Consider the following 15922-nt stretch of genomic DNA (forward strand, 5'->3'; position numbering starts at 1 on the left):
CAATCATTGAAATAATAATATTTTGGTACTTGGCCGGTAGATGGCGCCACCAGAGCGGGACCCGTCAATAAGAGCTTCATATTCGGGGATTAGTTGCCAGCACGGCTATAGATAATTATCTATAGCCGTGGTTGCCAGACCTAATAATCTAAGACCGTGATAAATATAATCGTGGTTATCATGGACACGAAGTTACGTACAAACACGAACTACTACATGTAGTAGTTCGTGCGTACAACCACAGAATAATATTATTCTGTGGTACAACCACGGCTATAGATAGTACTATCTTTAATCGTGCGTACAACAGAATCACGATTGTAAATATACAGGTTTCTCAACGACCCTATGCACATACCATAGAGTAATAGTGTCACTATTATAGTGATACTCTATGGCACATACACAACAAAAGTGGTGCGCCTAAATGTTGATTTCTAACAGCTGATCAATAATGTGAAAACAACTACTAGCGCTCCAATACATAATATTGTATATCTATATTGATGTATTTTGTAGTACCAAGAGAAATAACTATAATGCAAAAGCGCCGACTGTTATTCTTGCTATGACAAGATCGTTAATTTTAAGCGCACCAAAAAATAAGTTTCATTGAGTAAACCTGTATATCTTTAAACGTACACAGAATAAAGTTGTACAGGATACGTAAAAAGATATAACTGCACTCTACCTGTTAGTAACACAAACTACGCTGCTGTTCAAGAATCATACAGGTTTACAGCCATAGACCTTATACTAACACTTAGTATACAGCCAAGGTTGGTATGAAAGAAATCTTATAATCGTAATTCCAGTATAATTATTTAACACGGAAAACATTACTCAATGCAATTAAATAAATAAATTGAAAATTGAAAGTCCTCCATAGCCTTGATCAATTTTTATTATTATATCAGTATCGTGTAGAGATGAACCCTTAGATCGCTTAGGTGTATGACCGTCACAACTCGCAGGTAAGATAGGATATACAAATTATAAAATATAATCGGATAATCGTTCAAAATTGTATTTATATGCTAATGTAGTAATGCCATTACATTTTGTATTATATCATGTAGTACATATTTCAATGGAAGTCCTCGAAGAGAATCGTAAAGTATTGTTACGCACCAATGATCGTTTGACCAGCATAAAATCTATTGCTGTAGAAACTGAAGAAATTGGTTCTGCGATTGTTCAAGAATTGGGAGAACAAAGACAGACACTCCATGGTACTCGCAATCGATTGGAAGACATTGACAGTTCCAGAATATCTTCACACCGTTATATCTCTGCTATTAATAGACATGTTTTCCAAGACAAACTTATGCTTGTACTCATTATTATTATTGAGGCTTGCTCTTTAGTTGGACTTGTCTATATAAAATTTATAAAAAATTAACTTTGTTGAAACAATGCATAATATACTACACCTTACATTGCTCTAAAATTATACTATTTTAAATTTATTTGAATATTGTTTCTATATTTTTATTGAGTATTTTACATTATTAACACATTTAAAAATATACATGTTTATTTATTAAATTATAACAAAACATTGCATAGTATATAACAATATTTCATAATAAAACTGTAGTATAAACATTCACTTGGTTAAAATGTACAGGTAGACAGCTGTATGAATTAATTATTTTTGATCCTTTGATATAATTATTAATTTAAAATTGAGCAGCGTCTGCAACTTTTACTAATTGGCTGTCAGATAAATCATCAACTATATGATTAGCATACTCAAAACAAATTTCATTTGGCAATTTAGTACCACTTGATCGATACTGTTCACAGTCAGGATCATAACATTTTTGATACCAATACATTTCATTCAAATCAACTATGTACTTAACATTATTGTTTTTGTGTTGCCGTTTAACGTTTCCACAATAACGATTTTTCACAATACTATAAACTAATTTGTTTACTGAAGGAAAATAATGGTTTTTGAAGATTTTTCCTGGGAACACAAGATCGGAGATAAACCTATCTATTCGCGGAAAAGGTGAACTTGTGTAAGATGACTGACATGTAGCTTGATTTTTATTATCAAAATGTGCCCGATCACCATGTGATTCAGCAACAATTTGACTCGTTATATTTGTGAAATTCAACAATACAGTATCATCACAACCAAATGTTATTAAAGACTTTAAGAATATTTGTTTATCAAAACAGTCCTCACAATGAGCCATTTCAGGAAGCTTATACTTGTTAGTATTGCTTAGGACTAATGGAACATTTTTTTTCAATTTTGATGATTTAAATAATCTAAAATGTCTGTTTCTTGAATATACACTTATGTCACAAAACAATCCTTGTTGAGTTTTTAAATTTATAAGATCTTTAGTAGTTATCCCACTGTAAAAACTTCCATTATCTTCTAGACAGTGATCTTCAGACAAAAACTTATTAATTTCACAGCATATAAATCTAACAAAATACCCGGCTTGGCAATTATTAGAGAATACCAAAGATTGAAAAACTAAATGATGACTAAACTTTTCTGCTGTTGATGAATCTAAGTCAAGAACATCTTCTTCTTTGCACACTATATCAAATTTTTGTTTGATAAACATTATAATAATTTTGACAAAGGTTTCTAACATTTTTATACCATTTGATTCTGGATTTTCAATGCGATTAAATTCTAAATCAAAGTATAATTTGCACGGATTATTTTCTGGTATGATCTCATAAGTGTGTCTTTCATTTTGTGGTTTACGAGAGTCATAATACCAAAAAGTTTCGGGATGAGCAACCATAAAATATCGTTGACCATTACTTTGTTCATAAGTGAAAGACATACAACCATTCGATTTAGTTTTCGCGTAGTCTAGTGCTTCTTGTTGCCTAGCAAAGTTTTTCCAGCCAATTGGAGGTCCCAGCAACCGTTTAACATTAGTTAAATGGCATGGTTCACGTCTTACCTTTTTCGTTGAAGATGTTGATGGTATTAAATGGAACGAACTACGTTTTGATGAACCGTAAAACACTTTAGTAGTTAGACCCGACATGACCCCAGTCAGAAATATTTTCAGATATCAATCATTGAGTAAATATGTAGAGGTTGTATTTTATTGGGTTATTAGTTTAATAAAAGCCAAAAATTATAAAATACTATAATATGATAAATAACAAATCACTAAATTAAAATAGATAGCAAATTTAGTAAATTAAATATAAATTAACATTTATCTTAACATAAACATGATTTAAGATACTATCATTATTCTATTCTATTCTATCGTGGTTGCTTATTTAAATTTCATTTCTGATAAGTGATAACCGTTAGATTTTATCAGAGATTAGAGAACAAAATTCAAAATTGAAAATATTATGGAAAATCATTTTATAATAGCTATCCCCCTTCTACAACAAAATAATAGGAGCGTTTAAATACAGGAATGCACCGCTCATAGTGCGCATGCGCAATATGGTATTGCCCGCATAACTATAGTAACTGATAACTCAGTGATAACTGATAATGTGATATACCTATTGAACATAAATTATTAATATTGCAATTTGCGAATTTAGTATATTTTAAGTTTTAACTGAGTTATACAATTTGGTACATTTAGTCTATGGTAGGTACAACATTTTTTAATAATATAGAATAGTTTTAGTTAATAGTAATATTAATAAAAACAATAATCACAATGTATAAATTTAAAATATGGCAAAATATAATTTGTTACATTTAGTCAATAGTAATAATAATAAAAACAATAATCATAATGTATAAATTTAAAATATGGCAAAATATAATTTGCTACATTTAGTCAATGGTAGGTACAACATTTTTTAATAATATTTTAATAATAATAAAAATAGGTTTTATTACAAATATCACAAACAAAATCCATTTGTAAAAAGAAATAATATATCGTAAAGTACAAAAAAGTTTTACACTAGCTAATATAAATGGAATTTTAGTATATCATATTCAGAAATTCCCATCTATAACGTTTTTATTATCTTACTTCAATCAATATGTTGGAAATAGAACATGTCTAAATACTCTAAATTCCTATGTCATAAGCGTGTTACTGTGTCAGGTAAAATGTGTTTTACCAGTGACCTTAAATATAATAGCATCATAAAGATAGCTAAAACCTGTTTGGGTAAGAATTGGTAAGTTTTGAATACCACACCATAATATCGTATTTATTCAAAATTTTAGTTTGCCGCTTAAATCACTGATAATCAATAATCAACATGTTATCTAATATCTATGTTATGCGGACGATACCATATTGCGCATGCGCACCATGAGCGGTGCATTCCTGTATTTAAACCACATGTAGTAGTTCGTGATTTAAACACTCCTAAAATAATTACCTTTTATTATGTTATCATTGTTTGTTAAATTAATATTGATAACATGTGCATTAAATGGGGGAGGTAATATTGGGCGATCTGAGGTTTTAACTTATAACCATGAACTAAGAACTAAAATAATGATCTTACCACAGAATTGATGAAATATATTAGTGTGACCTTACTATCTTAGTTCAAGCCACGGACTTATCTATATCTTAGACCGTGGTTCATGTTCATCTTTGACCACGATTTTCCAGATTTTTTTTTAAAGAACGGAAATTTCGTATGTGGCGGAATATCGAGGGGACCTCCAATTCAAGCACTGAGTAATAACTAGTAAGGTAAATAAATGTATCATTCCTTACAAATAAATAACTGAATATCATCAAGTTATTTCATATGGTATTGATTAAACATCTTTATTTTTGTAAAAAAATAATATACATATATTTATATATATATATTATATTATTATAGGTATAACATCAAATATCGATAATTCATTTTTTTTTTAGTTCTCATTAAACAATTTTTTTCAAAAATTTTAAATTTTACAAATATGATACTTAAGTATATTAAATCACTCTGACACTGAACTAAAATAAAAAAAAAAAAGAAAGAAGTCCAGCATAAAAGTAAAATTATTATTAGATATAATATATGAAAAAAGAAATTACCTAAATGTTTTAAAATTTCATAATAAAATAATTATTTACAACAATAAGTTTCAGCAATTTATATAATAAATAAAATGTGTTGATAAATACATAAAAATTGTTGAAAAATAATCATTCTATTTTAATTGATCAATTGTTTTATTTCGAATAAGACAATACATTATACATATACATACAACAGTATTATAAAATTCGTTCATAAAACAATAAGTAGGCTTGACAGTTTTGAACAACATTTGGTGTTACTTGTCTAACCATACTATCACTGACACAATACCAGGTACCACTTGGAGCTAAATGTGAAGGATCATCATTGCCATCAATAACTTTAGGTGGTTTGGTTTTACTGCCTTCTAAAAATGAATATCGGTAGCTATCATCTTTAACTGGATCTCTGACCTAAACAATATAATATATTTATGTATACAATAAATTTCACATAATTAATAAAATGTTAGTAATAAATTAACCATACTTTTACATATGAAAGATAATGACCACTATGCAAAAACCCATTATGTTCCACAACACCATAAAGAGAGTACAATATTCGGTTTTGACCAGGGCTTAACTTGTTCTAATTAAATAAATAAACAAAATAAATATTCCTCTTTGTAGTATATTTAAAAATATATATGTATTATTACTAACTTGACATTTAACAGAGCAGTAAGGAGCAATATCCAAAACCCATTGAAATGATACATCTCTTGTCATTTTACGTGTAGTTGAATAACACATTTGAAACCGTTTTAAATGCAATATTAAAATAGCTGGAGGAGAACTAATTAACATTTGTTTGGTACTTTGGCGATAAATTGTTTTCTCTTCGTTTGTTTCTATGAAAAATAAATTAAAAATAATGACAATTCAATAAAAATTTTATTATGATTTATATTAAAACCTTACTTTTTTTATGTTGTTCAGTGCACCTTTCACATGAAACTTTATTATTACCAGTCATTATTTCTGAGGCAGTAAATTGATTAAGACAAGTCAACACCGAGCACTCGCTATCTTTACATTTCAGTTGAGGTTGCAATGTTGCTTGTGGACATTCTTGAGAAAACTCACCTTCTTCTTCATCCTCTACGTCTTCTTCACTTTTTGAATCATCAAATAGACCATCACTGTTGTTATCACTAACATTTGGTGTAGGATTGTTACGCTCCTAATATATCAAATATACAATAAGATAAAAATTAATTTTAAGACTGAAGACAATATAGTTCACTTGAGATGTATACTTAAATTTCTTTATTATAAATAAGCATTTAAGAATGATTTATATAATTAATACCGGATTTTCATTTGCACTGTCTGTTCCCACATCCATGTAATCTGGACTGACATTGGCACGCATTGAATCAAGCGATGACCCTTGAGGTGAACTTGGGCTATTAGCAGGGCTACCAGGTAGTACTGAATCCAAATCCATGGGTTTTTCAGAATCCAAAATTTGATCAGCATCCATTTGTCTGTCGGGATCAGCTAGTGGAGTGTTATTCATCAATGTAGTAAGTTCTGTAATACTCAGAGAAGGACTTGTAACATTAGATGGTTGCTTTTCAGAACCATATCCAGATTCTGGATTCTCTTTATTTTCATTCTTCCAAATAGACATTTCTATTTCATTTGTTTCAATTTCCATATTGTCTTCTATGTCCGCATCATTATTCACAGCTTAAATTAATAATTAAAAATGTAATTATAAGGAAAAAGTTTTTAGTCTAAAATAATGTATTATTCACTATTCAATTGTGAATGTATCAACACTAAAATAATGTTACCTAATGTATCTTGCATTTTATTGTTAAATTGTTTTTGCTCATGTTTCTTTCGCCTCCCTTGTTTTAATGCTAATTTACGTTCTTTTTTTGTTTGATGCTTAGATTGACTAAAAACATCATTATCTTTTTTACGTGGGAATGATAATGGATGGGTCTATTGATAAAAATTAATATTATTATTCACAGTAATATTGTTATAAAGGATAGATCAAAAATACTTGCCTTATCAACTGTGATTGGTAAACTTAAGTCCAGAAAACTTTCTGTCACCTCTGATTTATAACCACAGGTTTGACATTGTACGACACTCAAAAGTTCTCCTTTGAATACATGATCCGGGCGTAAGAGAACATCTTGTAATTTTTTGCCAAGTTCTTTAATTTTTGCAGTTTTTTTTTCATCCACTTCACTTGGTTCAACTTTCATTGATAAACCATAATGATGTACAATTGTTTTTTTATAACGCTAAAAGTAAGTTATTATTAATTAAAATAAATGTTAAATTGATTGACTTACAAGCGGAATAAAATTATAGGATTGTAGATGATCAAATTTTATTTTTAAAACAGATTTGAATTTATTGGCCTTTTATAAGATACAGAGATAACACATTTTTATGTAAATAATGATTTTATCTAGAATCTTTTCTATTATGTTTTGTTAAAAATTAATTGTTAACAAATCATTGCGATATGTAGTTTAAATCTTTAAAAGTAAATATTTAAAAATGTAGTTATATCCATACGTGTCATAACACATTTTATTTACAAATTAATTACAATAAAACAAACAAGTCTTAAAAATATATTGTAATATCAAGCTTAGGCAATGATGAATAAAGCGTAGATGAGCATGATTAGAATCCCACTCTTAATAAAAAACATTGAAACGTTGACTTGATAAAAAATTAAATTAAAGTTACCAAAGAACAAGCAATATTTTGTTATATACTTATATGAGTACAACTCAATCGTATACCAAATATCAATAATTTATTATAACTTATAATTTTAATTTCAAATTGAGGCAAGACTTGTTTTTTTTTTTAGCCTGTCTGAAAATGTGCTCCTACTTTGTGTATTTTTAATATTATTGATTAAGGTTACCTTCAAGTCATCATCACGCACAGAGTCTAAAAGATGACGTAAAAGTTCATGAGAATCATGTTGACTGTAGCCAATAAACATTTTACATTTTTTTCTTAATGAATCTAGAAGTGCACTAGGTGTAAATGTTGATTCACGTTCGTTTGTTATTTCTTGTAAAGTGGTGTACAGGTTTTCAGTTAATGAACTCCATTTTTCTTGATGCACAGTCTATTCAAAAATTAAAATGTAAATGCAACTAAAATTAGTTAGTTTTTTTTTCATCATCAGTCATAATTTTAAATTAACCACACTGGATAAATAAAAAACTAAATATGGGGCCTTAAATTCTTCAAACATTAAGGGCCAGTTGCACCGTCTACGGTTAAACTTCGATTAAGCTTAATCAGCTGATAACAGATATTTAATCGGGCAAATTCGGCCGATTAAACTCCGGTTAACTTTAATCAGAGATGGCGCAACTGGCCCTAAGAAATTAGAACACCGAAATACAATTTTCCATTATACTTTTTCTTTTTTTCTCCAAACTATTTGAAATCAACCACACCACACGCCTATTGTCCTATACCTCTAATGACCATATTTTCTATTTTATTAGGGCTGGTCACTACTCACATCCTTAGCATTCTCATCTCTGCTACACTGATTATTAGGGCTAGGAACTTCTAGGAGTTTGCATGTTTTTAAATAATCATTTAAAACACAGCTAAGCATTATAGAAATTTGTTTCATAGCAATGCGAGTTTATATTTAAAATTTATAATTTCATATTTTGCATATTTGACAATTTTTTTTTATAAAATATAGGTGTATATTTTATGGTTTAATTAAAACAATCTAATTTTAAATAGATTTTGTCGGATTTCCTGGACTTGAAATATTAGTATGATGGTTTTATTTATAGAAAATAAATATTTAAAAATTAGTGTTTTTTTTCCTCGCTGATCACTCACATTGTTACTTATAATTGGTATACCACATGCGTGATTCACTAAAACTCTATGTAAGAAAAAAAAAATTGGAAAATAAAATTGTCAATTATTAGTTAATATACAAGATTTTTATTATAAATTACAATTTAAAATTTTGAAAATATTATCTAGATATTAAAATAAAAAGGTTTTATTCAATAGGTACTAAGATTTTTTTTTAATGCATATTATGTTAATAGCATATTTAGAGATTCATTAGGTCATAAGTCGCAGCATACATATTTTAAGGATTTTAAGGGCACGAAGTTCCTAGCCCTACTCATTATCTATTCTGTTTTTTTTGTCCACAGCCAATTTGAACAAATATTTAAGTAATGGTCATTGCTCATGCCTTTTTTATAAACAAATAAAAGGATCTCATGAAGAAATACTTATCAAAATTGAAAATGTACCATCTAGATTTATAAAAAGATACTTTTCGGTAATTTGTAATAGTAAGTTATAATTTAAAAGCTTATAGCCAACCTTTTTTAGTTTTGCTACAGCTAAAATTTAACAAAATAATTTATATGCACATATATACATTGTTACCATCATTTTGTAGTACTAAGTTAATTTGTAAATCCAGATTTATTTAAATAAAATTAATTACAATTGTATATCTATTGCATTGAGTTTTAATTTTAAGCTAACTTTTTAGACAAATCTGGCTACTTAATGGCTTCAATAATACAATAGTTACAAATTAATAAATATTTCAATAAATTATAATTTTATAAGTTGGAACAAATGTATATAATAAATCATAATGACACTTTGTTTATAAAATAATACTTACAATATCTTCATTATCTAATTTGATAGTCATCGGTTCACCAGATTCACTTATGTCAAGTAAAAACTTTCTTAAAAATGGAGTTTGTGCTAGACATTGTAAAACTGAATTGTAAAAGCATGTATTTCCTAAATTGGTTAATCCCTAAAATAAAATATAATAATTAGGTTAAAACTTTTCATAATGTTTCCAATTTTAGATAAACAATACTGACACATTTCTATTTAAAGCATCCAACTCTACTTAATTATTTTACAAAAAATATTCATGGTTGTAAATAAACTGAATAATAGATAAAAGGATGTCAGTGTCAGTCTCTATCTCACCCGTACACGACACAGAAAAGACACATTTTTGCAATAATAATTTTTGTTTTTGTTTTTGAGGGTATAACATATTTTTTGTTTAAATAATAGCGTCTAAAAACAATTAAATAATAATAAATTTAAAACTGATATGTCAAACCCTCGAAAATTATAAGTTGTTTTTGGGAGATTCAGGGTTTTACTAATAAAAATACTTTTAAATAATAGCCCATAGAAACACAATGCAAATCTTTTGAAATTAAGTTTATTGTCACATGAGTGTATTAGCACTTTAGTGGCATTGAAAGTGTTGAGTATATAAAACTTACTCTAGGTCTTTTGCATCGTTCAACATTGTTAGTTATATTTTCAGAGGGATCAAATGTTTTTTTTAATGATGGAGCATCATCATCATCAGATTTATTTACTCCATTACACTTTTTTGGAGAACTTTCTGAAAAAATAAATAATAAAAAATATTACTTAAATTCTAATTATTACTATCTATCTACTAACCTGAAATTAGTTTATCATATTGTGCATCGGCTTCAGTAGAACAACCTTGAATTGGAAGATCATTCATTTTATTTTTACCTGTTTGCACTTGTTTCATATGATTGATAGAATTTATTATAACTTGTAGTTTTTTTGAGCTTGTCACAGATATTTCTTTTTTACAATCGTTACATCTATATAAATAAATACATTTATTAAAATAATGACTTGCAATCTAAATAAATTATAGATTTATAAGACTGCTTTTAGTTCTAACATGGAATATTAAGGAGTCAAAAAGGTACAAATTTTATAATTATGTCAATGTACATGGCAGATAATAAATACATAATTATGTAGTAAATAAAGTGTTTTTGAACTGCTATCACTCAATATTAAAAAAACCTACTTCTTTCCAACATATAAATTTATAACGCATGTATTAAATTATGAGTTATTGGTTAGAATTGTATGAATTGGTTATTCTGGTGTAGAGTTCAAAATTAAAATATTAATGAAATACTAGGATTGAGTAAGCCATTTATAATTTTTCATTTATTACAAAAAAGTAATAGCGTTGATTTTATGTTACACAAATGGACAAATGTCATTCAATCACATTCTCTAATCCTCATATTCTTTCTAATTAAATTTGTTCATTATTTTTTCATTAGCTCTCTACTTGCTTAAATGACTCAAATTTGTGACCTTGTCTTCCCTTTAATTTTGTTGGCACATAGACTTTACGGTAGTACGCTTCAAGTTCTTGGATTCATTCAAATGTAACACAAAGTTCTAAACATTCTTGAGTTTAGTGTAGTGGTATGGCATCCATACCTTGAAAAACATTAATTTAAACTGGAATGAGTGCAAAATTGGTTAAGATACCATGATTATGATTTACTGTCCGTTCTTGCAACACATATTAGATAATAACTTTTTAACCAGGTATTTTTGACACTCCAGAATTATTTACTTGTGTCTAATTTAGAGTGTTTAACTGTCATGCGAGACCTTGTCCAGTTTTATTCTGTACTATTCTACGATCTATGGTTACACAGTTACAATTATTCACTACATAGGATGCTCTGTTATGCCAATTACATTTTGTCCAACTCTGTTTAACTTTCTTCTGTATGTACTTTTTATTTATTTATTTTGACTATTTTCTTATTTTCTTAACACACAAATTGTTGTATTATAATAATATGTAATTGTATGAATTGTCATTATTTTGGATAAAATATTTAAATAAAATATAAACTCTGAAAGTAAGCAAAAATAAATAATCAACTTACAAAATTATTAAACTTCCAATGTTAACAGCAATGGAATGGGAATCACTTCTTGGAGTGTTCTGATGTTTAAGGATATGATTGATCTCAAGATTAGAACAATGAAATGATCCACACTGTATACAAATGTATAACTCCTAAAATACAATAAACATTTTATAATATTAAGGTGTTTACAAATAATTATGTAAGGCACTTGTAAAAAATAAAAGATTTTAAATGAAAGATGTTCAAGAAGTACAAGAATTTTCTTTATATATGTTATAGATTATTGTAAAACAATTTACATACTTCCAAGTTACTGTTTTTACATTCAGAACACTGTGAAACGACCTTTTGTAAACATTTGTTTACATTGTTTACGTTGACTGCTTTTTTGACATGAGTGCAAGGATGTTTAAGAACTGGAAAAAACATAGGTATTAATATTTAAAATTAAGTAAGTTAAATGTGAAGACGACCAGTGGAGTTTGTTACAGGGCGTAGACTCACTGTTTGTTGGTTGACTTTTTAATTCTCCCGAATCTGACGAATCGCCAGCATTAAGTGGAACAGGAGCGTTAGAACTTTGCCGGTTACGTTTCTTATTTTTGCCTTTTGCCATGACTTAGAAGGATGCAAAATGGAGAGCAAAAAAACTCAACACTGGACGTCTATTTATAAAAGACTTTATTTTTGGACAAAACGTGATTAGGTGAAAAATATGGAAACAAGAGATAAGGGGCTCATGCCGCAATAAGTAGTCAATGTGCAATATATTATTTTACAATGACCGTAATAAAATTAATTGATCACAATCATTATGAATACATTTGAGAGAATGATTACGTACCTTCTTTCTTTTTTTCTAATCAGAAAACAGTGCCTCTGTACGTACGTCGATGTTTTGATAATTATTGATGAAGGCACTTTTTATTAGTTTTCTTCCTTAAGCTATTCTATAGTTGTTACTTGTTGTTCACTGGCTCGTCTTGTTGTAGTTACTCTAATGTGAAGTTCCACTTCGTGATTTTTTTTTCTTGCCAAAAAAATACCAAAAATCTTACGGCGATGGGATGCCGTATAACATACACACACCGTTTATCATTATGCTATCGCCAAAATTATTATCGATCAAGACGTATTAAATCTAAAACCCGTATCCGGTACTCATGAATCGCATTAGAGTATAATATACGATGTATTACAATAGATAAAAAACACAGAGACAGAAGCACAGAGTCGACGGCAGTATGTACATCAAAGGTTTTGTGTGTGTGAGTACAGTGTCAGTGTGCTCCATAAAGTACAGGACTACAGAAGTACAGTATATGCCTTACGGACGTGTAATTGATTAAGAAAGGGTATTGTAGAAGGGAGTGCATACAATACAATATTAGAAATTTGGATACAGCTGATAAGTTTTGCTTGAGTACGACGTGGTAACCGCGTTATGTTAGTAGTCAAAAAACGACAGTTGGTCGACCTGCATACTACACATTCGTGTAGTTTTAAGCGCGGTTACATGGATAAAAGAGTATCTATAACCGTGGTTCCAAACTTTTAAATATTCGTGACACGAATATCTTAATTCGTGATCCGTGACTATATAGTATTTGTATTTTTCTAAGGTATTTTGTAGTCAATCTTAACTTATATTTTTTTAGAGTAAACATATTAATTTTTTATTTTTTGTTAAAACTGTACTAGTTTGAATATTTAACAATTTAATAATTGCTCTCTGAATTTGACTCAAGTAGTTCAGTTGATCAAAACTATACATCTATAATTTATTATAGGTATTTATGAAAATATTTGAAAATATTAGACAATAGGCATAAATATATTCATATTAAATAATAATATTATATTATTAAATAGTAAGCTTTAAAAAAAAATGGGGGGAAAATGTTCGCATCAAAAATATATCAGGGCTAAATGTCCTACTACACCGAAAACGGGGATGGGAAATGTCCGCGATTCCTATAAAGATAGGATAGAACTTGCAGTTATTTCCAGCACCATAAAGAATTCAATTTGATAGTCACTTTATCATAGCTGATGCCTGATGTGCAACCACAGATTTCTATATAGCAGTATATGCGTGTGCAACTGTTGTCTATTGCAGTAGCATATCTAGGATTTTTTCAAGGGGTGATATACAATTTTTAATAGACATTAGACATTCAGTATACACATATTTTATTCATATATTATTATATACACGTTGTATATTGTATTGTATACAAACTTTCACTGCACTAGCCACTAGATGCAAAAAAGTCGCATAGTGCAGTAACGTGGAACATAAAATTAATAATTTAGTGCACACTGGAATAGCTGTGACTGGTGTAACATAAAAAAGTGCACTAGTGCAGACGTGAAGTAGCACAGCAGTCAGCAGCTAGTGCGACGAGGTGGAAACAAATAATGCAAATGATCATTTACGGTATTTGGTGGAAAACGCTATTGGATATAATTTTATGGTTGAGCGTACAGTGAAAATGTAAAGCACAAAACTATTTTTTTTAGCACACTTCTAATTTTGATCCTGGTGCACATTCTTCGAGGTCTGATTTGACTAAGTTTATTCACCTCTGTCTGGGTCGTCCCCTAGGTCTTTTCCCATTGATAGTGCCAATCATTACTTCTTTTACTATACCACTGGATCTCCCGGCATGGCCCGCCCATTCTAACCGTTTGCCCCTTATAAGGTACTTGATATTTGGCTTTGAAAATATTTGGTAGATTTCATTATTGGTTCTTCTTCTGTATTCTCCATTTTCTATGATAGGGCCATAGATACGTCTTAGTATTTTCCTTTCGAAAGTCATAAATTTTTCTTCATCTCTCTTTTTAACCACCAAGTTTCACATCCATAAGACAGAAACTGGTCGTAGATAACTAGAGTAAAGAGTAGTTTTTGATTTAATAGATAAAAACTTTGATTTAAATAGTTTTTCTAGTGCAAAGTAACCTTTGTTAGCGGCAGCAATTCTCAGTTATATCTCGTTTTAATATTATTTGAATTATTTATATTAGTTCCTAAATATTTGAAGTCAGTAACCGCCTGAAAAATATAATTGTTACATATTAGGTCATGTGTGTTTCCAGTGTGTTTTTTTTCATGTGTGTTTTAGATTCTGAGTGAAACGATGAATGTATTGATCTTACAATGATGTGTGTTTTTTAATTTTTTTTTTTTATTTTTGTGTCTGTCATCACCTTTTAGGAAAGTAAAACTGCTTGGATTTTCTTCAACAGTACCTTTTCTGATAGGAAAGTGAATCTAGTTGGTACTTTGGGGGGTCAAAAGTAACATTTTTCCAATAGTTTTCAAAAGCGCCGTGAAAAACAAAAGAAAAATTAAGGAAAAACGGGAATTTTTACGCAAAATCTGTTTTCGAGAAAATTGATTTTGGTTTTTGGCGCAACTTTAAAACGAAAGACTGTAAATACATGAAATTTTCACTGGTTGTTTATATTTTCATTTTCTATACATGATAAAATTTTCAAAATATTTTCATTTGTTTTGAGCAGTTTACGGACAATTTCAGTTTCCAATTTAATTAGTTTTTATTTCTATGAATGTCAATAAAACTTTATTTGTTGAGTAAAAATACTTGAAAATTTAATACAAGGCTCCTACTATATTGTTACAATGAGATTTGAAAAATATTAAAAATCCTTAGTCACAGTTTTTTTTTATTAGCATTTAAAGTTCAAAAATTGACAAAATATGGAAAAATCACGAAAATTACCCAATTATTTTGAGTTTATAATTCGTAAAAATTTTTCTTTTAAGAACTAAGATTTTAAAGTGTAATACAAGATTCTTTATAGGATAATCTACCTTTATCAAAAAAAAAATGTTTAAGAGAAACTCAAATTAAATTTTTATGAGCGTTTGAAATTCATATTTTTACAACATTTGGTATTCACTCGATTTCTTACGTAACGATTTTCTTATTTTGTTGTAATTAAACAACGAATGACTCTAGAAAACTTGAAAATTTTCACTTACTGTTTATATTAGCATTTTTATATATACGATAACATTTTGAAAATAATTTGACTCTTTCTGAGCTGTTTACGGGACATTGTAAGTTTTCAATATTTTTAGTTTTTTTTTCTATAAATATCAATAAAGTTTTATCTAATGGGTCC

General features: G+C 28.6%; 3 protein-coding genes across 7 annotated transcripts; 1 reads left to right on the top strand and 2 right to left on the bottom strand.

The window, feature by feature from the left end:
• The first annotated feature begins 556 nt into the window (after positions 1–556).
• On the top strand, positions 557–1451 carry LOC100160844 (vesicle transport through interaction with t-SNAREs homolog 1B-like). Of its 2 annotated transcripts, none has more exons than XM_008180491.3 (2): positions 557–779; positions 1080–1451. In XM_008180491.3, the coding sequence occupies exon 2, from the start codon at positions 1091–1093 to the stop codon at positions 1400–1402; it is 312 nt and encodes a 103-aa protein (XP_008178713.1). In that variant the 5' UTR covers positions 557–779; positions 1080–1090; the 3' UTR covers positions 1403–1451. The 2 variants fall into 2 exon arrangements, with proteins under 2 accessions (XP_008178713.1, NP_001232988.1); NM_001246059.2 differs by having other exon boundaries at positions 766–974; positions 1080–1445.
• Positions 1452–1682: 231 nt separating this feature from the next.
• On the bottom strand, positions 1683–3032 carry LOC103307967 (DNA-directed primase/polymerase protein-like). Its single transcript, XM_008180520.1, has 2 exons — positions 2633–3032; positions 1683–2566 (listed from the first exon to the last, which is right to left on the bottom strand). Exons 1-2 carry the CDS (start codon positions 3030–3032, stop codon positions 1683–1685), a joined length of 1284 nt encoding a protein of 427 aa, XP_008178742.1.
• A 2101-nt stretch (positions 3033–5133) lies between these two features.
• On the bottom strand, positions 5134–13112 carry LOC100167689 (ubiquitin carboxyl-terminal hydrolase 16). 4 transcript variants are annotated; one of them, XM_003241549.4, is made up of 15 exons: positions 12609–13112; positions 12269–12429; positions 12068–12180; positions 11780–11913; positions 10503–10675; positions 10316–10440; positions 9685–9825; positions 7915–8124; positions 7031–7273; positions 6809–6962; positions 6319–6701; positions 5928–6189; positions 5670–5857; positions 5494–5595; positions 5134–5417 (listed from the first exon to the last, which is right to left on the bottom strand). In XM_003241549.4, the coding sequence occupies exons 2-15, from the start codon at positions 12378–12380 to the stop codon at positions 5202–5204; spliced, it is 2556 nt and encodes an 851-aa protein (XP_003241597.1). In that variant the 5' UTR covers positions 12381–12429; positions 12609–13112; the 3' UTR covers positions 5134–5201. The 4 variants fall into 4 exon arrangements, with proteins under 4 accessions (XP_003241597.1, XP_008178717.1, XP_001952782.2 ...); XM_008180495.3 differs by having other exon boundaries at positions 12269–12443; XM_001952747.5 differs by lacking the exon at positions 12269–12429 and having other exon boundaries at positions 12609–13110.
• Positions 13113–15922: the final 2810 nt, after the last annotated feature.

The sequence above is a fragment of the Acyrthosiphon pisum genome, chromosome A1, assembly GCF_005508785.2.
Source record: "Acyrthosiphon pisum isolate AL4f chromosome A1, pea_aphid_22Mar2018_4r6ur, whole genome shotgun sequence".
NCBI lineage: Eukaryota > Metazoa > Arthropoda > Insecta > Hemiptera > Aphididae > Acyrthosiphon > Acyrthosiphon pisum.

What these genes read in the sequence shown, in the direction of transcription:
- LOC100160844 (XM_008180491.3), top strand. Translation starts at nt 1,091, where the DNA reads ATGGAAGTCCTCGAAGAGAATCGTAAAGTATTGTTACGCACCAATGAT.
- LOC103307967 (XM_008180520.1), bottom strand. Translation starts at nt 3,032, where the DNA reads ATGTCGGGTCTAACTACTAAAGTGTTTTACGGTTCATCAAAACGTAGT. An exon ending in TGAAAATCCAGAATCAAATG is followed by an intron (nt 2,567 to 2,632) that starts GTATAAAAATGT and finishes AATTTGATATAG; the next exon opens with TGTGCAAAGAAGAAGATGTT.
- LOC100167689 (XM_003241549.4), bottom strand. Translation starts at nt 12,380, where the DNA reads ATGGCAAAAGGCAAAAATAAGAAACGTAACCGGCAAAGTTCTAACGCT. An exon ending in GTAAAAACAGTAACTTGGAA is followed by an intron (nt 11,914 to 12,067) that starts GTATGTAAATTG and finishes ATTGTATTTTAG; the next exon opens with GAGTTATACATTTGTATACA. An exon ending in ATTGGAAGTTTAATAATTTT is followed by an intron (nt 10,676 to 11,779) that starts GTAAGTTGATTA and finishes TTATTTATATAG; the next exon opens with ATGTAACGATTGTAAAAAAG.